Source organism: Glarea lozoyensis (genome assembly GCF_000409485.1).
Source record: "Glarea lozoyensis ATCC 20868 chromosome Unknown GLAREA18, whole genome shotgun sequence".
Taxonomy (NCBI): domain Eukaryota; kingdom Fungi; phylum Ascomycota; class Leotiomycetes; order Helotiales; family Helotiaceae; genus Glarea; species Glarea lozoyensis.
The window spans coordinates 531,605-554,409 of NW_007360992.1; the positions used below are offsets into that span (position 1 = coordinate 531,605).

General features: G+C 46.6%; 9 protein-coding genes across 9 annotated transcripts; 3 read left to right on the forward strand and 6 right to left on the reverse strand.

Annotated features, from left to right (window-relative positions):
- Window positions 1-674: 674 nt before the first annotated feature.
- GLAREA_12414 (uncharacterized protein) lies at window positions 675-2,204 on the reverse strand (the record flags this gene model as incomplete). Its single annotated transcript, XM_008083196.1, has 3 exons — window positions 675-1,505; window positions 1,557-2,089; window positions 2,156-2,204. The coding sequence occupies 3 exons, from the start codon at window positions 2,202-2,204 to the stop codon at window positions 675-677; spliced, it is 1,413 nt and encodes a 470-aa protein (XP_008081387.1).
- A 393-nt stretch (window positions 2,205-2,597) lies between these two features.
- GLAREA_12415 (Chaperone J-domain-containing protein) lies at window positions 2,598-4,208 on the reverse strand (the record flags this gene model as incomplete). The annotated part of the gene is made up of 2 exons (XM_008083197.1): window positions 2,598-3,176; window positions 3,225-4,208. The coding sequence occupies 2 exons, from the start codon at window positions 4,206-4,208 to the stop codon at window positions 2,598-2,600; spliced, it is 1,563 nt and encodes a 520-aa protein (XP_008081388.1).
- Window positions 4,209-4,548: 340 nt separating this feature from the next.
- GLAREA_12416 (uncharacterized protein) lies at window positions 4,549-5,427 on the forward strand (the record flags this gene model as incomplete). The annotated part of the gene is made up of 1 exon (XM_008083198.1): window positions 4,549-5,427. One exon carries the CDS (start codon window positions 4,549-4,551, stop codon window positions 5,425-5,427), a length of 879 nt encoding a protein of 292 aa, XP_008081389.1.
- A 224-nt stretch (window positions 5,428-5,651) lies between these two features.
- On the reverse strand, window positions 5,652-8,797 carry GLAREA_12417 (ARM repeat-containing protein; the record flags this gene model as incomplete). The annotated part of the gene is made up of 8 exons (XM_008083199.1): window positions 5,652-6,262; window positions 6,307-6,386; window positions 6,433-6,551; window positions 6,603-7,516; window positions 7,565-8,225; window positions 8,286-8,453; window positions 8,507-8,669; window positions 8,730-8,797. 8 exons carry the CDS (start codon window positions 8,795-8,797, stop codon window positions 5,652-5,654), a joined length of 2,784 nt encoding a protein of 927 aa, XP_008081390.1.
- Window positions 8,798-9,563: 766 nt separating this feature from the next.
- GLAREA_12418 (uncharacterized protein) lies at window positions 9,564-11,293 on the reverse strand (the record flags this gene model as incomplete). Its single annotated transcript, XM_008083200.1, has 2 exons — window positions 9,564-10,246; window positions 10,297-11,293. 2 exons carry the CDS (start codon window positions 11,291-11,293, stop codon window positions 9,564-9,566), a joined length of 1,680 nt encoding a protein of 559 aa, XP_008081391.1.
- Window positions 11,294-13,450: 2,157 nt separating this feature from the next.
- Window positions 13,451-15,775, forward strand: GLAREA_12419 (uncharacterized protein; the record flags this gene model as incomplete). Its single annotated transcript, XM_008083201.1, has 1 exon — window positions 13,451-15,775. One exon carries the CDS (start codon window positions 13,451-13,453, stop codon window positions 15,773-15,775), a length of 2,325 nt encoding a protein of 774 aa, XP_008081392.1.
- Window positions 15,776-19,628: 3,853 nt separating this feature from the next.
- On the reverse strand, window positions 19,629-20,066 carry GLAREA_12420 (uncharacterized protein; the record flags this gene model as incomplete). Its single annotated transcript, XM_008083202.1, has 4 exons — window positions 19,629-19,716; window positions 19,766-19,880; window positions 19,932-19,966; window positions 20,014-20,066. The coding sequence occupies 4 exons, from the start codon at window positions 20,064-20,066 to the stop codon at window positions 19,629-19,631; spliced, it is 291 nt and encodes a 96-aa protein (XP_008081393.1).
- A 364-nt stretch (window positions 20,067-20,430) lies between these two features.
- On the forward strand, window positions 20,431-20,872 carry GLAREA_12421 (Mss4-like protein; the record flags this gene model as incomplete). The annotated part of the gene is made up of 2 exons (XM_008083203.1): window positions 20,431-20,435; window positions 20,569-20,872. The coding sequence occupies 2 exons, from the start codon at window positions 20,431-20,433 to the stop codon at window positions 20,870-20,872; spliced, it is 309 nt and encodes a 102-aa protein (XP_008081394.1).
- Window positions 20,873-21,809: 937 nt separating this feature from the next.
- GLAREA_12422 (uncharacterized protein) lies at window positions 21,810-22,100 on the reverse strand (the record flags this gene model as incomplete). The annotated part of the gene is made up of 2 exons (XM_008083204.1): window positions 21,810-21,992; window positions 22,044-22,100. 2 exons carry the CDS (start codon window positions 22,098-22,100, stop codon window positions 21,810-21,812), a joined length of 240 nt encoding a protein of 79 aa, XP_008081395.1.
- Between the last annotated feature and the right edge of the window lie 705 nt (window positions 22,101-22,805).

Sequence of the window (22,805 nt, forward strand, 5' to 3'; positions counted from 1 at the left end):
ACTCAGGTCACTGAAACACAACAGTCATACATCCTCAATAAACATACGTATTATGCATTACTCCCCTTCTACTCCCGCTGTTGCTTTCTCTATCGTACGTCTTTACTTCGCTGCCTTTTTCTTCCGCTGCTGCTCATTTATCTAACTGCGATCAACATTATAATCCGATAGGTAGACCAACTTCTTTATCGAGTTTATTTAACACCTCAGCCTTGTCACCAAATTACTTTCCCTCGCTGTTGCTTTCTCGCTACAGTACCTCTTGCTTTCACTACCTCTGAATTCGCCACCTCTCATTTACCCAAGTACAATCAACATCCTAGATAGACAAATTACTTTATCAAGTTTATCTAACACCTCGCCCACATCACGAAATACAACAGTCATGAATCTTAAATAAGTCTTCGTATTATGAATTACTTCCCCCCGCTCTTACTCTCACAGTCTCACTGCCTCTCATTTCGCCCCCCTCTTATCTACAAACAACACAACGCTCCCCCAGCACTTCCCCAATACATGCCTAATCCCAATCCCAATCCCAACGCCATACAAATGCACAAGACACGCACAATCATGATATCCCATAAGCCTACCAAACGCCATACCAAAATGCCCAAACCACCAAACACCTGATTTAATCTAAAGTCGATCATAAAATAACGATGGGTCATGAATCAACCCTCACCCCCATCTCCGCCCTGAACAACCTTCAACTTCGTCCTTCGTCTCGGCGGCGTCTTGGGCGGTAGTTTCCTCGCGCTTTCCACTCTCATCGGCGGTATAGGCGGAGGTGGGAATTTCTTCCCTCTCTTTGGCTCTTTCACCTCATTCGCGCCATCCCTTTGCGTTTCCTCGAATTCCGTTTTCCGACTCGGAGTTTGCACGCCAGGTTTCTCCATTACAGCAGCTACATCAATTACACTGACCGAACTCTCAGTTTGCGCCGGACTAAGTGATATACCGAGGAGTTTACGCGCGACTTCGCCATCTGAAGGGGACTCGTTGTCGCGGAGCCAAGGGACATTGGTGACGCGCTCTACGAGACGGAGGGTTGTTTCGTCGGCGGGTTCCCAGTGGGCGTTTGTGTTGTGGCCGAGGAGGGATAGGACTTTGTGGATTTCGTCGCGTTTGTAGTGGGGTGGTTGGCTGAGCTGGGTGTGTGCGAGGAGAGGGTACATTACTCTCAGGTAGGTGTGGCGGAGGGAGATGAGTTCGTTGGGGAGGTCGAGGAGGTTGCGGATTATTACGTCGAGGAGGACGCGGAGGTCATTGGTGTAGAAGTATTCGTAGGTGACGCGGGTGGTGAAGAGGAGGTAGAGCAGCTTGAGGATGAGGAGTTGGAGGCTCGTTTCGGTTTCCCGGTTTAGAAGGAGAATTATGTTTTCTCCAAAGGTCATGTAGGAGGAGCCGTGGAGTCCTAGGAGTTTTATAACGCGATTTGTGAGGGGTGGAGAAGTGGTGGGTGTTGAGGTTGCAGAGACCATGTATTGTTCGTTCAGTACCAACTACTCAGACACATTAGTTATGCAAACGATATAGCAAGAGGTCTCACCCACCAAAACACGAATAACAGGATAATGATAAGGATCATCCACATCATCCGAAAGCTGCTCAATAATCTGAAAAAGGCCCGTAACAAACTCATCACCCACCTGTCCCAAATCCTCATGACTGAGCCTCTGCATCCTCGACATCTCATACAACAACTCCAGCAGCAAACGATGTAATCCAGCATCCTTGCCACCTTCTCCTTTAATCAACTCCAACAATCTCGGAAAACACCCCTCCTCATTCATCATCTCAAAAGTCCGCTCATTACCCCTCCCGTCCAGCAGCAGGAACCCCGCGAGGAAATGTAACGTCTTGCCCTCATCTTCTTGCAGCAGGCAGTATATCAATTGGATCCGTATGTACTCTGCGTGTGCCTCGAACAAGGGCGAATGTAGGAGTCTATGTATACAACGCGCGACGTCGTCGTCGGATTGGAGGTATTCGTCTCGGAAGTTCGTCGTGAAGTGGAGGTAGCTTCGGAGGGCATTATCGATTAATTGGTGAGAGGGACAGGGTTTGGTTACTATGTCTTCGAGTTCTGCAGGTTGTAGTGTGTTAGTTGATGCAGTATGAAGAAGGGGGAATCATGATAATATCAACATACCATCCCAGAATTGTTGTTCGTTCTCGAGGGTGTACTCAAACTCCTCCATTGTCAACCGCGGGGTAAGCTATCGCACAAGCATTCCGGAGGGAAAGTTGTCTCAGTGATATAGTGTGAGATCTTGGGCAGTGCAGTGAAGACTGTGAAGTGGTCGTTACTTTGGTGTGAAATGTAAATATGTTAGGGTAGAAGGTGGGGAATCAGTCGGAGGAGGCTACCGGTTGTCGCCAAACGCATGAGCTTATGAGGGGTGATTCAAGGTCACGTTCACAGTGGATGTTGCAAAACGATTACTGTACGCGCCCACAAATTTAAAGATTCACGACGAAACAGGTAAAGAAGCTCGTGATGATCGTTTTCATTTCAATCAACTCTTATGGTATACACTTAGTCTGGTCGCCGCCAAAATTAACTCCTTAAACCAAAGTCTCGCATAATGACCTTATCCAAACGGAAATCCACCACCACCCCCACCAAATTGGAATTTGAATTGCTGTCCACCACCCTGACTGTGTCCGGCAAATGGATGACCACCAAATGGACTACCTTGGAATGGATTTTGACGTTGTTGTTCGTGGTCATTTGGATCATCTCCTTGATCAAATCTGGCCTTCAGCTCAGGATTACTTAGTACTTCATATGCCTCGTTGACTTGAGACATTTTCTTTTCGGCATCCTCTTTGGATATGCCCAACTTGTGCGCCTTATCTGGGTGATGTGCCTTGACCATTCGTCGATACGCTCCTTTGATTTGCAATTCATCTGCATCTCTTGGTACGCCGAGAACCTTGTAGTAATCCTTAGTTTTGCTTCGTTTAAGCTCCACCTGAGCATTGTGTAATAACTGGTTGAGCTGTTGTGCACTGGGGTGGTGTTCTTTAGCAGTATTGAGGGTCTCAATGGCGGCCTCAAAGTTGTCAGCCTCCATGTGTCGCTGTGCCTGAGACATGAGTCCGTGAAGAGAGTGCTCGTAGTAAGTAAGAGCTTGGTCACACCAAGGTATGGCCTTTTTGTTTTTCATCTACTGCTGTTAGCCAAGTTTCATTCTTCTGCACCAGTTAGAACTTACCTCGAAATAAGCTTCACAGACCATCTCCACAACGCGTCCTTCCAATGTATTTGGAGCGTTCTCTGGGATGATTCCGCTTTCTTTCAATTCCTTCACATCATCCTTGATATCCTGAACCAACCCCGCATCCTCCCCAACGGGCAGCAGGACCTTAAGTGAGCTTGCATACTGCTTCTTCTCAAAACTCTTATTGACCTTGGCAAACGCCTTCTCCAGATTCTTCATCTTCCGATAAAGTTTCTTGCAAGACTTCGAATCCGGATCACCATGTAAACATTTCCGTAACTGATCCATACCACGCTCGGAATCCGCCAATCCATAATACGTTATCGCAGCAATCTGCAGATGAGGTTCCGTCTCTCCAGGAAGCATTTGTAGAACATGCTTAAGATCGCTCATCCCCTCCTGCACTCCCCCAAGCTTGAAACGACAATTCGCTCTAGTTTTCCGTAACGACAACATTCTGCTCGCAGTCATGATACCCACGCTAGACTGACTGACACATTCTTCCCAATTGCCGGCCTTCTCAGCCGCGAACGCAAGAGACGTCGCTCCCTTTGCCTCTTGAAGCTGAGCCAATTCCTCCGCAGACTTGCCATGCGCGCTATAATCTTGCGCCGCGGCATCCCATTCACCATTCTTCGCCCTCACACGCGCACGCTGAAGAAGGGCGCCTTCAAACCCCGGTTTAATGCTAAGAACCTTATCGAAATCCTTTGTGGCTTGCGCGGTTCGACCGAGAGAGAGATACGTCGCGCCGCGTTTGAAATAAGTCAGATAATTCTGGGGGTCGCGGGAGATGGCGACATCGTAATAAGTAAGGGCGTCATTAGTCTCTCCCTTGGCTAGATGGGTATTTGCGGAGGCTAGGAGTGAGGATATAGGTGTGTCGGCTGGGATTTCGGAGGATGAGATAGCTTGAACGAGGGCATTGGAGGATAGGAGGGTGGCGGCGAATGCCAGTGCCGATAGGTTGACAATCATCGTGAAGAGATCATACAGAAGAAATCGGCTGCGTCGCCAGAGGGTGGGTGAGTTTTAGCTACTTCAATGGGAACTGAAAGGACAGAATGAAGCTAGAGAGGGAGAGTTGTCTTCATGAATGTTCGCTTCAAACAAGTGGCCTTTAACCCTTGTAAGTGGGGATCATGCAGCCTCACTCCGATATTCCGTAGCCTTGCATGATGCAAAGACCACCTGCATGGTGGGGGTCTAGCCTTCCAGAAGCTATCATCTCCTGTCAGTTTCTGAATCCTTCCTGAAATAAATCTGACCGATTAAAATCTACACAACAACCACCAACTCACACGAATTCGCTCCCACCATGGCACACCTCTCAATCTCCCCCTCCGCAATCTTCTCCCCTACCGTAGCACGCCAACAACAAGCGACCGCCAAAGACTGGAACTACATCGACTCGTGGCTCTTCCAGAAATACAACAACAAAACGCCTCCCGCATTCGAACGCAACGCCGAAACCCTCAAGACCCTCCTCGCTCTCGCATCCCTCAACGAGTCAGCCGACGAAGAGCGCGAACTACTCACACGGATGGAAGCCAAGACCCTCTCCGACCTCCACACCGCCGAAGCCAGCAACCCGAATAAAGAGCTCCTGGCCTCCCTCGAAGAAGCCCTCACGACCGACGGCAAAACAAGTCTCGAGGCCCTCGCAAACCTCAGCGTGGTCCTCGATGAACCACTCCCCGACACTAGGACGCTAGCCCAGAAAATCGTAGAACTACATATCGCATCCGCGGACCTGGCGCAGACCACCGAGCGTGTAACGATCATGCAGACGCAACTCGCGAACGAACTCAGCAGACTGAACAACCTAGTCGCCGACCTACGCAGTGCGGTTTTCCTGCCTCCCAGCGAGCTCCCGCAGACGACGCAGGATTTCCAGCGGAGAGTGAGGAATCTGGCGGCGCAGATACCGGCGATGAGGGAGAGGGTTGCGGCGAGGGGGGAGGTGGTTACGTTTGAGGAGGTGCAGAGGGAGGAGGAACGGTATAGAGCGTTGAAGGTTACGGTCAGCGAGTTGGAGAGACAGGTTAAAGGCTTTCATGGATTGCCGCAGGATACGGATTTGGCGCGGTTGGAGCTGGAAGGGGTGAGGGTTGAATTGAGAGATTTGGCGGGGCAGAGGGATAGTATGTTTGAGGGGCTTGTGGAGAGGGAGACGCCGAGGAAACCGAGACGTTAGGTCTTCATACATATGCGTACGGATATTTAGTGATTCCCAGAATGCGGACTTTGTCCGTGTTTGGAGAGCCTATGTATTAACATCTGGAGAACGCTCGAATATGTCAATTGCAAAGACAACTGTGTTAGGGGGTACCCACTGGAAAATGCTTCCCATACGGCTGAAACTCTGCGCTCCATTAATACATATATATAAGTAAAGCTCTTCGTAGTAGTATAGCCGCCTCATCTCTTTGGCCTTGCTCCACCAACCGCACCACCAAGTCTCCCAAACTTCCCCAGAGTTGGTTTTTTCCCAGCCTGTACAGCTGGTGGATTGTCTTTGAGCGGCAGCGGCGGACCTTGCAATCGACTCAACTCTTTATAAGCCTTCCCATCAACCCCCTCACCCAACCGTCCATCCAGCATCGCCAATCCATCATCCAGCTCCCCACCGGGCCTCTGCGCCCTCCTCGCCCTTTCCTGCACGCTCTTGAATTTCTCCAGGAGTTCGTTCCAGCGGATGCCGCCCTCGTCTCTGCCCTTCAGCCGACTAGATCTGTCAAAGTTTGATTGGCCCGCGTTTGCAGGTGCGCTAAATGAGGAGGAATGAGCTTCACTGCTCTTCTGACGGGTATGGAGTTGGAGAGAGGAAAGAGCTTCGACGACACTATTACTACGAGATTGAGATACGTACGCTCGAGGTGCGATATGCAGGTAGCCTATCGCACTCACACTATTAAGTCTGTTCTTTAATGCTGCAAAGGCGGCTGATTGCGGTAGAAGCATTAGCAGTCCGTAGAGGCATTTGTAGAGATGTGGGTGTTTCTCTGGTTCGAGAAGTTGTAGTCGTAGATCTGGAAATGTCAGCTAGGCTCAGGTTCCAAGTAGTTTTCCATACAAGTGAAAACAGGGGATTCAAGTAATTGGACCAATTTGTCGATCTGAATCAGCATATTCACTGTCATTTCAAGTTCCGCACTGTTTAACATTAGCAGTCTCCCAGCTAGTCAGTTTCAAATCATACAATATCTGTAGAAGGTTGTAAGCTTGCTCATAAGCCTGAGCAAGCAAGCATAGTGAGAAAGTGGCCACCGCATTGTAGCACCATGATCGAAACAAGGCAACGAAGAAGGTCTGGCCGTCCTGTTTTGGTCAGTTCAAAAACACTGTCATGTGCAGGAGGAAGTGGCTTACTTTGGTCTCGAGATTCCGTAACCGTTTGCGGAGATCCGCCAACTGGGGAGCTGTGATGAGATTGTTGTTGAGGTTCTGGACCATAATGCTAGCAAATTCTACATCTTCCTCTTTTTCAATGCAGTCTGCTAGTGTACGGTAGATTCGTTCTGGACTTAGACTAACGCACAGCTGTCTGATGATTAGATTTCCGCGCGTCTCGAGAAGTTTCCGATCTGTTGAGAATAGTTGAAGCAAGTTTTCCATGAAGGATGTGAAGTAATCATCGCCACTGTTTCTGGAGATCTGAGACAACAGTTGGAGATCACGAGTAACGACCGCTTCAGCGGGATCAGACAGAGTTTTGAGCAAGGCAGGGAATGTACCATCATTGATGGCTAGCACCTTTTTCGGCGCCTTTTTATGAAGCATAAGTAACCACGTTAAAGCCGCAACTCGAGTTGCTTCATGATCATTCAAGAAGAGTAGGGTCAGTGAGTTGACAGCCGCAGCGTAGTCGAGATCAACCTGAGGTCTGACCGGAGGTGGAGTTGGGGTAGGAGCTTTGTTATAAGGTGGTGGAGGGGTCTGTACTTCAGATTCTCGTCGGTCTGGTTCTTTCGCACCTGAAATAGAGCCACGTGTGTTTGTCGAAGAGTCTCTCCGCTCCTGGTTTTCTTTAAGCGCCGTCGTTGGGATTTTTGAAGGTACCGTTGGTGTTGGTTCTGGTGTTCCTGCTTCATCCGAGAGAGAAACCACATAGTCCATTAAGGACGTATTTACTCGAGCAGCTGCTTGCCGAATGGGCTCTACACCGCTTGCCATGGCGGGTAGTAGATGGGCAAGTATTTTCGGAGCAAATGGTAGAACCTCTTCTGGGGCTATATCGAGGAACTCAACAATCCAGCGTAAAGATTCTTGTAAACTATCCTCTTCTATCGTTAAGTTAGTATGAGCAAACTTCTCGTCAACCAAATTCTTACCCAGTGGAGCATCAAGGTTCGCCGTCAGGATTTCGAGAATATCCTTATGGTTGACTGCAACATCTTGGCCAGGAACCCAGTCATCATCGCTACTGACAGACTTTTCATCCGCAGCAGTCACAGAATCTTCGTCTCCTTCAGCCTCTGGAGGAACTGATGCTTCGCTTTCCATAGACCCAGAGCGTTTCCTTTTCCCTTCACTCCTTGCGTTGCGGCTTTCTGCAATTCCTTTTTTGATACGCGAAATACGCTTTATCTCATTCAAGAATCGCTCCAAAGCACCTTGCGTAGCAACATGAACGTCACGATTTGGGTCGCTAAGAAATTTGAATAGTCCACCAAGAAACTCAGGCAAGTATGTTACAAGTTCTAGATCCGGTATAGAATCTAGAAGGGTGATCCAGCCAACAAGAAACGTTCTGGTGAATGGGTTTATCACATAAATCCGCTCCTTCAGAAGTGGAATAAAATCAGCCAGCGAAAAGGCTGTGGGAAGGTCAACAGATTCGTCAGGTGATTCCTTGTCACCCTCAACGACAGATTCATCAGAGGTATGAAGAACCGAGACATAAGTAGCCGCGGATTCCGAAACGATGTCTTTGACGAGTCGGTCCAATAATTCTGCACCATTTTTCACGGACAGTTCTGAATCCGCACCCAGCTAAAAATTAGTTACTATTAACGTCTCTCCGGTTTATTCGGACGTGATAGGATATCATACCTTGCATAGAGCATCAAATATATCGTTAAAATAAGGCAAGACTTCACCTTTTGCGACCTTTGCAATGTTGTACATGCTTTCGCACGCATAATAGCGTACCCGAGCATCTTGGTCTGTAAAGCACGCTAGTACTGGTGGTACAATCTCATCCAGATATCGTGCTAATTCCTATATTGAATGTCAGAGAAGGCGAGACAGCTAATCCATCTGTTTTGACTTACTGGACCCAAGGCAATTGCCGCCGCCGCAAGACCTATCAAGCCGCCATTTCTGGCATGAGGCTGGTGCACCGCGTAAGCAAAATCATTGCAAAGCTGTTGAATGATCTTCTTAATCCGATCAAACTCTTTTGCTGCAGCAAGATCTCGAATCACTCGCTCAAGACTGTCGGCACGTTAGTATATTTCGATCTGATCTTGAGAATAAAAGACTTGGGGGTCTTACTCGAGCGCTCCGACTTTTCTCTTGTCGTACAGCTTGTCATTCAAAGCTCGCTGGATGCTTGGATCCATTATTTGAAGCTAGTCCCAAGCTATCATATCATGGCTGTCCCAAAAGCAAAAGCGAAAAGACTGGAATGCTTGTTGTGGTCGATGTTACCAAGCGCTATTAGTGCTCATAGTTGTGGGCAGGAGCTATGGAAACATGAAGGTAGGACGGGGTTGATGAAATCCTTGGATATTGGAATCCCAGACTGAGGGGTATTCTAGAGCTGATTTGTTGCGATACACGCACAGTGAATCTTCCTCTCCCGATATCTGAATAAGTATAGAAAGTTTTCCGAGGTACGGTGTCGTCAGTTCGCAGCGAGGTCATTCCCAACCCCCTGCAAAATAGCCAAGTCCAAGTATGTCCCTCATCACGTGCCCATTAATTCCACCTTCTTCATGTAGGACATCTTTATACATATTTATACAACGAGTAGCCATGAATCATTAAACCGATGAAGATTGCAATCAAGTCACGATTTGCTAAAGCAATTGATAAGTTTCGTAATATTCTGTAAGATATAACTTTATTTTAGTATAATATTAAACGCCCAAAAAAAACTACATGATATTCATTGACGCCTGTTTTCGTCATTAAAGTTTGCTTTAGATCATACATGCTATGCTCGATGTCAAAATGCGAGACGTTTCAACCGCTAAAGCGCTCAAAAAAGCAAGAACAGAAATGTCCATGATGCCGTCAGCCGCCAGAATATGCGACGATTATTCAATCTCCTTTGACGCATCCGTATTATGCCAACCTGTATCCCCATTTAAATAAGAGTGCATATCATCCAATGTAGATTGGCATCCGACTCCCCTTCATATCCGTCGGCACAACCCTAACATCTTGCCTATCAAAGTCATGCAACAACAACCAACACAACATACGGAATACTAGACTAATCCATACCGTATTCCGCGTTTCCTTGGCTGTTCTGCTCAGCGGTTTTCCACCTGGGTCCAAATTGCCTACCACTGCAGGTCGTACGTAATAAAAATAAAAGGTGAGTAACTCGTCTTCCTTGTTTGCTAATACTATGTTGTTGAGTTTTGAGTTCTGGTCTTCGAGTACCTCCATCACCTTGGCAAGATGCGCAACTATAACGGAAAGGATTTCCGTTTGGTTGATGTCTGTGTTAAGGAGATACGCCGTGCGATCATCAAGAGCGTCATGAATCAGTTCGCAGACGTCGAGAGGAATTTTGTCATCATCTGCCCCCGTTTTGAGTCCGGAAATGTCAGCCCAGGTTCTAGAGATCCTGACGATTTCATGATCTCCGTGGAGTCCTTCTGATTTGATCAACTCGGTGAGCTTTTCCTGGAAAACTTCCATAAGTCTGGTCACCTTCCAGGCGGGTTTTTGAAAGGTCATTTTGGCCCAGAAATCAGTTGTAGGGTTGGGGAGCATGCGGAAGTTGGAGCCACGGATACGGAAGCTCTTTCCAAGCATACCTATCAATTCGAAGGAAACTAGATCTTTGTCAGAGGAGATATGAAGACGGATCAGGGGATGTTTTTACCAGAGAAGATATGTTTGTGATCACGTCCCCATCTTGCTAAAGTATCTTGCGTGCATCCGAGGGATTCTAGTGTAGTCGCTACCACTTCTGGTGTTCCAAATTCTAATTGTAGGATCTGAGCATCCGCATTCTTCAACAAATAATCGTTATCACTGAAGATGTTTGGGACAGTCCCAAAGGCTAACTCTTTTACTGCTGAGCAAGGAATGACACGTCTTTCGGTAAAGTTCGATTTTCCTGTTACTGCAAAAACGACCATAACGCCGAGTCCGTGAACAGACGTCGAAGTCAAGATGTACCCATTTCCTTCCGCTCGCAGATTCCACATAATCTGATCAAAGACCTTCCAGTATACTCCAAGCATCGCCATCATCTCGACCATGTGACAGATAGCGGTCGTAGCGTATGGCTTGGTAATGGAGGAGGGTATAAAATCCCATGATCGAGTCTTGCTCTGGAGGCCGACGGCAATCTCATAAAATGGAACCGGTATCCGAATGTTGTTTTTGGGGGGAGTTCTTCTCCTCTCTGAATCATCCCATTTTCTTGAATCTTCTTCCGCAGTCTGGAGTGCCGACAACAAAGTAACCCAAGAAGCACGCTCGTCATCTGCAGTATGAACCCTCGCAGCAGCATTCATGATATGAGCATCCTGTTCATCTCTTTTCAAGACTCTTGTAGTACGATATGATTCATCCGTTCCGTCAATATAATATATCGGTCGACCAGCAATTGGACCCTTCTTGTTCGTTGGGGGAGCTACGAGGATAACCGGTGTCTCGAATACCACTTCAACTCTGAATTCTCTGGCGACAAGCTTTCGATGTGTCCCAGACGACCAAGCTCCCATCACCGACCTCGCACATCTTCGATACCCTTCAGCGCTTGAAAAATACTGTTGGAGGACTTGCAGAACCGTCGTCACGAGCGCCACAAGTGATACAACCAGTGCGGTGAGCCCGAATACATTTTGATTGACCGAGTCGAACCCGCCCATATCCTGTTGCGTTGAGTTCGAGGACGAATTGGAAGACATACAAATGGGGTAGACGTCGTTCAGCAGCTCGTCAGCTAGTCAGGAAGGTAAATATGAAATCGAGTGATTCATTGTGGATGTTGGAGCAGACTTGAATTCTCGCAATTCGAATAATGTCGGTCTTCAATCTTTGGCCCGCCGAGCCTCGAGAGGTTTTGTGCCGCTCTGCTTCAAATGTTGCAGTTCAGCCCCCAAAATGTCGCTGAAGGTCCACTAAGCCCGTCCGCGTGTAGCGCGCAGGCCTCACAGCCACTGGTTTCTAGAGAAGGTCTTCTCACCGAGACGCGAAGCTGCATATTCGGTGAAGGACGACCTCATGAATTGGGCATCAAAGAGAGGGCGAGGCGGCAATACAGATGTGTTTTATGAGAATGAGTTTGCTCGGAAAGGTTGAAGAATGTGGTCAACCATCAGGACTTTGGGATTCGGTTAAAAAGGAACTACTGATTAAGCTTCATCTAAGGTTCGCGGACCGGTGCGAGAACTAAAGCTAAGCATGTTTTATTTTGCGGGTTAGCCGCTACATACCAAGTCGGTTATGTTAAAAGAGAATATAAATTAATGGTTTGATATTCTTCAATTTCGTTTCCTACGAAAGAGCTGCCTTGCATAATGGTGTAGCTAAGGTAACTGAGCACTGCCTACTCGACCAGCAATATTCGAACTGTCACATTGTTTTGCAGTGGCAGTTAATCAAGTGGCTCATTTATGCAGCAGCATGCCATTTATTATTGAAAAATGCAAACATTCTTGATCCACTTTGGCAGTACCTCAAGTCCTCGACTTGGAGGACTCGAACGAGTAACTGGCAGATACCGAGTAACGGCACAAGACCGGGCAATCGGGAAAGATATCGGAGCATGACATCATCGAGTGTGCAAAATGCACCTCATCCACAAGTGAGAGAAACCAAACTCAGAGGAAGAGGAAGGGAAAGACTGAAAGAAGATACATATGAGGAACCTCTCTATACATACAAAATTAAACCTCGTGATCTTCGAATCTTCCCAACAACTTTATCGGTCTCCTCTTCCTGTTCCTGTTGTAGTACGGATTTGTCGGCCCATGACCCAAAGTCTCAGCCTCGAGGCGCAGTTGGGTGCACATGTTCAAGACAAGCCTTTAGAATCACGATAGCTTCCGCAACATAGTTTAGAGGCAACGCCCAAACCCGTTCGACGGTGCCCGGAGGTGGCAAGTGGTGTGGCTTGAATTTGGATGAGGTGATTAGCTTAGGCAGTGACAGCCTGACAGGTTCCATGTTGGGTTGACCGAGCCTGATTAGTACTCGTACTTCAGTATCAGATTCGAGGTTTTCCTGGTTCTAGGAAGGAGTATGCCATTGGACAATAGACGAAGGTTTAGAGTTATTCGATTCTGGCTGTGAAGTCACTGAAGTGAATGTTTAATCGATGCATGATGTTCAAATACATTCAGCTAACTTTTTCCGGGTATATTACAGTAGAGATATAGCAAGTATCTCAAATGCTCGAAACCTTCCATAAATTCTCAACTAACAACTGAATACCATTCCTAGATACCTGGCCTAACGTATCGTATCATGGTACCGCTCTTCCGAGATATCGACGATGATGTACCCCCGTTATGTTAAACCAGGTACTCTATAAAAGTGATAGTAATACGCGCAAATGAACATTGGTTGGTCGACGAGCGGTATTTGTGGAAACTTTGCAGGCATTAGATTCCGAAATGCCAGCGAATAGGTTAAAACTGCGTAAAAGGCGAATAAAAACAGGGTAGAATCTTGTGGGAGTGGGTGCATGAGATGGAATCCCCAGCCTCTCGCCTGAACGAAATACTGTCTAACCCACCATCCTTCCCCTCGTCAAACTTCGTCATCAGAGCCACATCAACTTCTGACTCTACAATCTCCTCGACTCCTTCAAAATCTATCCTTTCATCGACCTTAGAGCAACGAGCACTATACCACTCACAACCTGATCGAATTGAACAACCACATTTCAAGTTCGACACTTGCGCCTTGGAACCCCGCCAACACTTCCTAACAATCAAGCTGGACTTGGCGACGACCCTTTACCCCCAAACTTACGATACCAATTCTGGTAATTAGTATACAGTATTCTGTACATGTCTACGATGGATTACGACGATCGGCGACAAAGGTCGCGACGATATGACGACCGAGACGATCGTAGAGATGGTCGAGAACCGCGATATGTCGAAACACAAGAAACATACGTGCGAAGTCCAGTTCCTCTAGCACCAGAACCACCATATGTCTCCGCTCGGCATACAGAGATCGTACGCCGTCCAGTTCGCGAAGATAGCGATATGTCAATCGAGGAAGTGAGAAGAGACTTCCCACCTCCTGGTGTTGCTGGCGTCGGACCATATCGATCTGCTCGTGATGACCGTTATGGTGGTCGTGCTCGCTCTGCTGAGCGCGGTTATGGTTATGAGAGAGATCCACGACGATCTTACAACGATGTAGATGACCGTCGAAGTCGCAAGAGCATGATTTACGCCGAACAAGAAATCAAACCGCGCAGACGTTCGCTTTCTCGAAACCAGAAGATTCTCGCTGGTGTTGGAGGCGCCATCATCGCAGCTGGCGCGAAAGAAATATATGATAGAAAACAGGCAGACGGGAGACCCGTTTCTCGTAACGCGCTCTCGACCGCTGCGATCGGTGCAGCAGGCGCATTTGCAGGTTATGAGGGTGCTGAATTGTACGCAAAGAAGACATCTAGAGGAAAGGAAGTCAAGACATATGTTGCACACAAAGACAAGAATGGACACGTTGACGAGTATTACAATTCCGAGGACGAGGACCCCGTTCCGCCAAAGAGATCCAAGAGCCGTCGCAAGTCGATTATGGAAGGTGCACTTGGATTAGCAGGAATCGGCGCAGCTGCAAATGCCACCAAAAGCCATCGCCGACGAGGTAGTGCTGACAGTTACTCCTCTGGAAGATCAGGAAAATCTCGACGATCCACTCGTAGCAAATCACACGGCAGACGTGGTGACCACTCGCCAGAAGGCGCAGCTAAGTTTCAACAAGCAGCAAAAGCCGCACTACTTGCAGGTGCCACAGAAGCTTTCAGGGTTCGGAACGAGCCAGGTGGATGGGGTGGAGCAAAAGGCAAACGTATTCTTACAGCTGCTGTTGGAGCTGGTGGTATTGATGCTGCTGCCGATCGGGATCCAGACAAGAAGAGTAAACGCCACATTCTCGAAGCTGTGGTCGGTGGTCTTGCCGGTAATCGCTTGATCAACGGTTCTAGAAAGGAGGTTGATGATGACGGCCGATCATCGCGTGGTGGTAGATCAAGATCAAGATCTCGTGGTCCATCTGGTGGCGGTGGAGGTGCTGGTCTCGCAGCTCTTGCTACGGCAGGATTGGGTGCAATTGCTGGCAAGAAACTTCTTGATCGATCAAAATCTCGTTCTCGCTCAAGAGGAGCTCGATCCCGCTCCCGTGGCGGTGGTGGACGTCGACGAGACTATAGCTCCGACTCCTACGACAGTCGCAGCCCAGATCGCCGCTCCGGAAAGGACCGTCATAAGCGAAGCAAGAGTGTTACAGATTTTGCCAGAAAAGGAATGGCAGCTCTTGGAATTGGTGCTGCCACTGGAGCTGCTGCAGGTGGACGAGACAGAAGCAGAGACAGAAGCAGAGACAGAGGAAGTGTAATTGAAGAGACCGAGGTCATCAAAAAGTCACGAAGACGCGGATCAGACGATGGCTACGAACCTAGACGCTCTCGACATGGAGACTCTCACAGAGGTGATGATGATTATGTTCGAGATCGAGGTGATCCTTACGGTGATCCAAGATATGCCGACTCACGCTCGAGCGTTGGGCGGTCCAACAAGGGTGGTAGAGGTGGTAGAGATAGACGAATTGCGGAAGGGAAACAAGATGCTTCTGATTCAGAAAGTAGCTTGGGATCCTCTTCGGGAGACGAGAAGAAGATTAAAAAGATGAGAGGTAAGCAACTTATCACAGCCGGTTTGGCTACTGTCGCAACAATTCATGCTGCACACAATGTATATCAGAGTATGGAAAAGCGTGATGCTAGGCATCGAGCTGTGGCAGAGGGAGAGATGACACCGGAGGAGGCGAGGAAGTTGAAAGCCAAGGCGACACTGCAAGATGCAGCGTCTGTTGGTATCGCAGCACTTGGTATCAAAGGTGCACTCTCGGAGATCAAGGAAGCCAACGAGATGCGACGAGAGTGCCGAGAGCTGCGAGAACAAAAGGAGCTGAGACATCAAAAGCGAGTTGAACGCTTGAAGAATGGTGGTCAACCAAGAAGACGAAGAGACAACGGAGCAAGCCAAGATCAGGGGCGTCTAGGACAGCGTGATCGTTATGATAATGGTCCACGCTATTACGATGACAACCCATACGCGGCAGCTCTCCCAGCACCACCTGTTGGATATGATGCCAGACGATGATCTATCACTTCATCACAATCATATCATACAAACACAAAACTTCTCACGCTATACGATATAACGAAAACTCTACGATAAATCAAAATCTCAAATTTATAATGGCGTTGGTCGGAGTTGAATATATGGTGGAAATGAAAGGCGAAGCGCATGTCACAGGCTGGACCACACTCTGATACATTACATTACATTTACGATCTCCCCCAACATGTTTCCCTTTTTTCCACGACAGACAGACAGATGTCATTCTTACACATTCTCTTTACTATTTCCTTTCTTCTTTAGACTGGACATATTCTTTGTTTGTTTAAGCAATGCTTGCTGCTTATCTACCTATCTACTTACACACTTTACACTACATTATTTAAAGAAGAATGATTTTTAACCTCTCTGTGTCTACTATAGCTCACTCGCGCTCCCGATATTGAATGAAGTGAATGCCCCCCCCGTCACGCCAACGCGATCGATCGAAGAGCGGCAATCAGACAAGCGAGGGGGAGGGGGGTTAGTGGACGAAGCGAGGACGGGTAGGTGCAGCAAAGGGGGAGGTTGGGTGGTATATGTGGGGGGTCGGTTAGTGGTACGCGCGGATCGGATTTGGTTATGGCATATGGAAGAGTGGAATCTATGGATGGGGGATCGAATCGGAAATTTCTGATGGTGGCGATTTATGGATGGGATATTTTACGATTTTCTTTTTTTTGTGGTTTTCATTGGGTCTGTCATTTATCATGGATTTTTTGCTTTTTGGGATATGCGATTGGGATGGGATATGAAAGGAAGGGAAGATTGGATGGATGGATGGATGGATGGGATACACCTTTTTTGGATTGATATGTTTTATGAGATTTATGAAATTGATTTTGGTTTTGAATGTGAGGGATTTTGGATTGCGTGCAAAGTATATGGGATTTGAAAATTGAAGGCGAGTTTTTGTGATTCAGGTATGGGAAATGTTGGACGTGGATGTGTTCAACCGGAATGGCGGTAACATATCTTACGTGTCAATGCGTTGTGGATCGCGAAAGAGCGGTGACTTGACTTGACTTGACTTGACTTGACTTGTTGTGGTGAGTGAGTTGCATTGGGAAACTTGATTTCGGTTATGACCGAATGTCGTCTCACTGGTTTGATGGAGTGTAACTCTTTACGATTTGACGACGTGAACTTTAGCTGTGAAGGAGAAGGGAAGAGGTGAATAGATAAGTGAAAGAAGATGTGAAGTGAAGCGAAGTGAAGTGAGATATTTAATCCCAAGTGGGACAGCTGAGGTGGGACGAACTTGGACCCTGAGGGGAGGCGAGGGGGAGCTAAAATGCTTGTTTTTTGGGGTGGTGCTTGGTGAGGACTACCAGGAATAACTCGGTGGTGTACAGTAGTTAGTGGGCACTTTATTTCCTGCTTCTTTGTAGGAGAGAAATGTAATGCTTTTGTAGTTGATGTGAGGAGTGAAGAGGAGAGAAGAGGAAGAAGTGAAGAAGATGATTTATCTCTACGGAAAAAAACGATAAAGGGAATGGTAGTTGAGGGGGAAAGGAAGTTGTATCGTGCCAGCGCATTTTAATCCCGATACCTTATGTGGCGGGATAAGGGGAGTTAGAAGGTGGGATATGCAGCGTGTCGTCATTTTGCGCCAGGTGTGAAGTGCCGATGTGAGAGGGTCTGGACGTGGCTTTTTTGGGGGGGGGGGGTGGAGGGTAATTGGGATACTCGTATGGTTTAGACATGAATAGTTGGTTGGGATAATTGGGTGGCTTTGGAGGGTTTGGAGGGTTTGATGAATTGGAGTTTGTAGAGAAAGAAGTATTATTTGGTGTGATTGACATCGATTTTCAAACACAGGAGAGTGTGGTTTTATAATAATGTAAAGTAACCTTCACATCTATTAACCTCATGCTTGTCATCCCACAACCTGTAAATATAGCCCAGTCATTTAGTCGGGAATGTTTTCAATAATGTAAATTAGCCTGCTTTCTCGTTTGAAACATAACGCCTATTTACAATGAGATGTATGTACATTCTAGTATAAAAAGCAAGCCAGCAGACCCAGTGAAGTGCCATTTACTTCCAGGCCTACGTCCCAGATCACCCTGCAGGAAATCGCCTCTCATCAAATATTAGCTGTGTGCAATGGAAGAGGCATTTTATCTTGGTTATGGATTTGGATTTGGATATAGAAATTGTATTTCTCGCTTGACTTGTTGTTGTGACATTTGTGCTAGTTTGGAATTTGAGTAGATGTTTTGCTACCGATTTTGTTAGTGCTGCTGAAAGCTAGATTCTGACTTGAAAGTTTACATGTGGAATCGATATTGAGATTCTTCATTGCTATAGATAAAACGTCAAACCACGGAGCCGATATCTTCAACGAGTACCTGCACTACCACTGTAAGCAGACTACTCTGTCTTTAGTCACGGAATTAAGAGTAATTCCATTATGTTCAGTTCTTCAAATTCCGCAGACATGTGTTGATGTTCTTAAAGTATTATTTACAGATATTTTACTCGTGAATTGATATTAATTAGTGTTTCAATCAACTTCTGACCTTCTACAAAACTAAAAGTGTCGAACTTGTTGGAAAGGCTGGGTGGGTTGAGGAAACACATTTAATTGATACAGATAGGGATTTTCGTTCAAAAATTCACTTCACGATTCGTGCCGGCTGGCGTTTGGCTTTCGATGAAGATACGAAATATATATTTATGAACTCGATATGCTGGGGTGGTATGAATCATTAGTTTTTTTTTACTTTCGTTCTCATAGAAACTGTGATAGACTTCACCTATTTCCTACCCTCAAGTTATATATTTCCTAAATCCGCTGTTACACTAATACATGTGAGGCTTTTGATATAGAAGCCTTAGAAATACATAATAGATTACTGAGCTTCCGGAATAAGTAATTGTGGTGTCGTGGGTTATATTGAAAGAAAGACCTGTAAGAGGTGATTTGAGAGGAACGGGACGAATTAACCTTGACTAACAATTCAGATGACCAACCCAGAGAAGTCAATGGTTGGAATGTCAGAGTAAGAATTAACGAATGAGCTTTGAAGACAAGAACTAAGTTTGTAGAGTCGTAGACTGGACACAAAAAATAACAACGCATGCGAAATGAAAACTGGATCAGATCAAACATGCCTGTCTAATCGTCGTAATATTTATAGTGAAATAGAAAGTTACGCAGGTTTTCGTCTTGCTGGAGAATCCAGGAATAGGACAACCCTTTTCGATCCATCGTTGGATTTTTGTAGGTCTCAAGACTAGAGATTCAGAGAGGAGATGAGTACTTGTCTTGGCTGGGGCATTGATAAAAAACATGATAAAAAGCATGAGAACAAGCATAAACAGCCTAATTTGAGCTTTCTCATCCATGAAGAATCAAGTTCAAGCTCTTTAGCCTACATCAAAGGTATTTCGGTATATTGATCGAGGTGGCAGAAATTGATGTGTTTTAGAAACAGAGTACTAGGAATAACAAGCTAGCATTCCCTGACAACTCTTGCCAAATGGGATACTAGATTATTCTGAGTAATTCCTAAGAGGTTCCTCTTCAATCTTCCCTGTCTACCTCTTAGCCAAGCCAAACCTGTGGGTCGCCGTTTCCGACTTAAACAGCGGCGTTTGTAGTTGATCGGAGTGGAGTTTTCCCCATCAAGTTTCTCTGATGGACTTGAATAATTGCGGGCATCTGTTCGACCCCAAAGTCCTAATTCACACCTCGACTCGAGTGGCGGCTGGATATAATCAGAGCCATCCTCTCGAAATGACGAAAATCCAACCCATGCAGACGTAATCGTACAATCCTCTAAACTCAAGGGGTATCATTCCTCCCATCTCGTACAGCATGTGCTTTCTATTCCCACCTCAACTCCCCCTTCTTCCCCTCCTCTTTCTTCTCCTCAAACCCTAAATTCTTGAACTCGTCTTTCGCCATTAAATTCCTGCTTCAATCAGCCCGTTCCTTTCCACAATCCAACCCAGAAACCCTACCTATCCATCCGACACCCCAAATAATTCTTCGCAATATCCCTACACTCGGCTTCGTTCGTGCCTTTAACGCGCTTAATGCACGCAAGGTATTTAGTCATTATGTCTTTACATTCTCCTAGTACGTATCAGCCAATGGCTTCGGGGATGAGGGAGTCGGGGAGGGTACCATCGTGATCGAGAGGGAAGGAGCCGCGCTCTGGTCTAGAAGAATGGTTAGCTTGGTTTGACAAACTCGAAGACAGACTTACGGCGAAGGTTTGGAGTTTATCTGTCGGCCGCCGGGACCACCGAATGTACTCATGTTGATGGATGATGTTTGGAAGAAGATTTGGTGCCAAGAGTACCCCGGATTTTGGTGTGACGTATGGTCTGTGCTCAAGCTTCTCCGTCTATGATATTGGAATTGTCATACTTTAATCCGACAATCAACTGACAACTGACAACTTATCACAGAAGAAAACAGACTAAAGAATTCAAGTTTTTAATCATTTGGTTCAGATCTAACAAGATGCCTATGTATTTCTCCCCTCCACCAATGCCTTGAATAAGTGCTAATGGTATTCTAGGACTCTAGAAGGATCCTGCCAATGCGGCCTCGTAGAATTCAAACTCCAATCCAATACGCCGGCACCCTATCAACTCTGTACATGTTCTATTTGTCGAAAATGCGGTGGTTACGGCGGAAGTGTAAATCTGGGCGGTATAGCCTCAACTCTCGAAATCAAGAAAGGAAAGGAACACATCAAGTAGCTTACCCCCCCTGCCATATCATATATCTCATCCACCACACTAACACTCCCCAGAAAATACAACGCCATCAAATCCCGCGGTACACCAGAAGAAGAAAAATGCAGCAGCGAGCGTAATTTCTGCGGCACCTGTTCGACGATGCTCTGGTTGTGGGATAAACAGTGGCCGGAACTGATACATCCGTTCGCGAGTGCGATCGATACTGAGTTGCCGGTTGTGGATGAGATGGTGTGTGTAATGGGCAATAGTAAGCCTGCTTGGGTGAGATTGCCTGAGGGGAAGAAGAGTGTGCATGAGGTTTATGGGGAGGATAGTATTGAGGGGTGGCATAAGAAGAAGGGGTTGTGGGTTGAGTAGGGGGAGTGAGATGATGGATGTTGAGCTCTTGATTTTCAGTCGTTGTGTGAAATCTTTAATTTGACACAAGTCCACACTCTTATTCAAATTCTCATACTGTTCTCTTGAATATCAAATACTTAAAATTATCAACAAACTATCTGGAATAAACCGACCCTAGCTTCACGGCTATTGGTGATAGTAAGACATAGCCCTCCATTAACAGCAAAGGGTTATGCTGTGCACAATATACATGAACTCCATTTGCTCACTTGAATAAAGAGATGCTGTACTTTGGAACCAATCTGGAAGTCGATGAATAATTTTGAATGCTTTTCATCTGATAGTCTGTAGGTGACTTTATCTTAGCTCATGAAAATAGAAGCCTATAGTAATAAATCGCTTTTACACGACATAAAACACGTAAATGTTAGTGTTCTCGCACTAACTAACATTCAAAGTGGTTCAAATACAAGTGTTCCAGCTGTATGAGTATCTGAGTATTGCTAAGCAAGAGACGACGACATCCGTAAATCCAGAGGTAGGTACTGTCGCAAATCTCTCGAATATGACATTTCAATCCAGCGTAAATTTCCCACAATTGCCATGTAATACGCACGGTCCTTTAGCGGGCCCAATGTAACGCTTTTCTAGACAAGGGTGGTCAATCCTGGAGACTTTTTCATCGTATTGCTCAGCCTACAAGAGATAAAGACCCATTAGAACACCTCAACCCCATCTCTCAAGCAACCCATTTTTTATACGTCCTTATATTCCGGTACACCGCCGTTCGTTCTCTCGTTCAAATCCAAACTCAAACCCAAGAACCCAGGTTCCCAGCGCAAAAAGCAATACCACACGCCTAATCAATTTCCCGATCGCCCGAAAAACAAAACATCTACATCGCCATCCCAGTTTTTTAACACGTCAATCCCAAGACCCAAATCACCCCATCCCATTAAGCGGCACCGTACCACTCCTGCCAATGAGCATCGCAAGGCTGTTGATTTGAGCACGCCGTCCCGCCGTTATTCAGATTCCTACAACGGGGGTCTTGGTTTGCGCCGCTAGCGGAGGTGTTGTTGTTCGCGCTTGCGGCGTGTCTTTTGACGGCTCGGGCGGCGGCTTTGGCTTCGCGGGACTGTTTCGGTGTGAGTAAGTGATGGGAAAGGGGAAAGGTAAACTAGCTCACGCCTGGTTTAGCACGGTTGATTCGTTCGAGGGAGCGTGGTGTTTGATGGCCTCCCATTTTGGGTGGTGGGCATTAAGTGAGTGAGTGGTTTGGAGGAATATAGTGATGTTTAAAAATTGACTGACTTGACGAATTCAAATGAAGAAAGATTTCGCTGGTAAGAACCCCACCATCAAATATCTCACTTTGATATGATTCTTCTCCATCTTTTCTTCAACGGGAGTATCATCAGTCTTATACATCACAGCTGAATAGCGAGCAAATATCCCATTGCTTTTTCCGGGCAGACAAGAAAACAGACCTCCAGCAGGGTTACCTAGCGTCCCTGCCCATTTCCAATGACAAAAGATTTCAACGTAGCTACCCGGGATATGATATATGATATATGATTGCTTTTATTCTCGCGATCAGCTCTCCCAAACTTAATGTTCCTAGCGCGGAAGCATGGGATTTCGTGTGTTACGGAAGCTGGCATGTTGGTACAACCCACTTAGGACTTTATTTCCCACATATCCCCAGGTCTCACCATTGAACGATGGAGGTTGGGGCGCCACTCCGTCGTGTCGGGGCCGGGCTACTGCAGTGTGCCCGTCTGCATTGGGCGGGAGTTGCAACTGCTTCCAAGAATTCTGGAAGACGACATTGGAGAGGCGCAGAAGAAAAGAAAGCATAATGCTCTGTAGGCCTGTGTGCTGATGACTGATGATAGTTTTGACTTCGCATTGAGGATGGTAAGAAAAATGAGTGTCCTCAATAATTGAC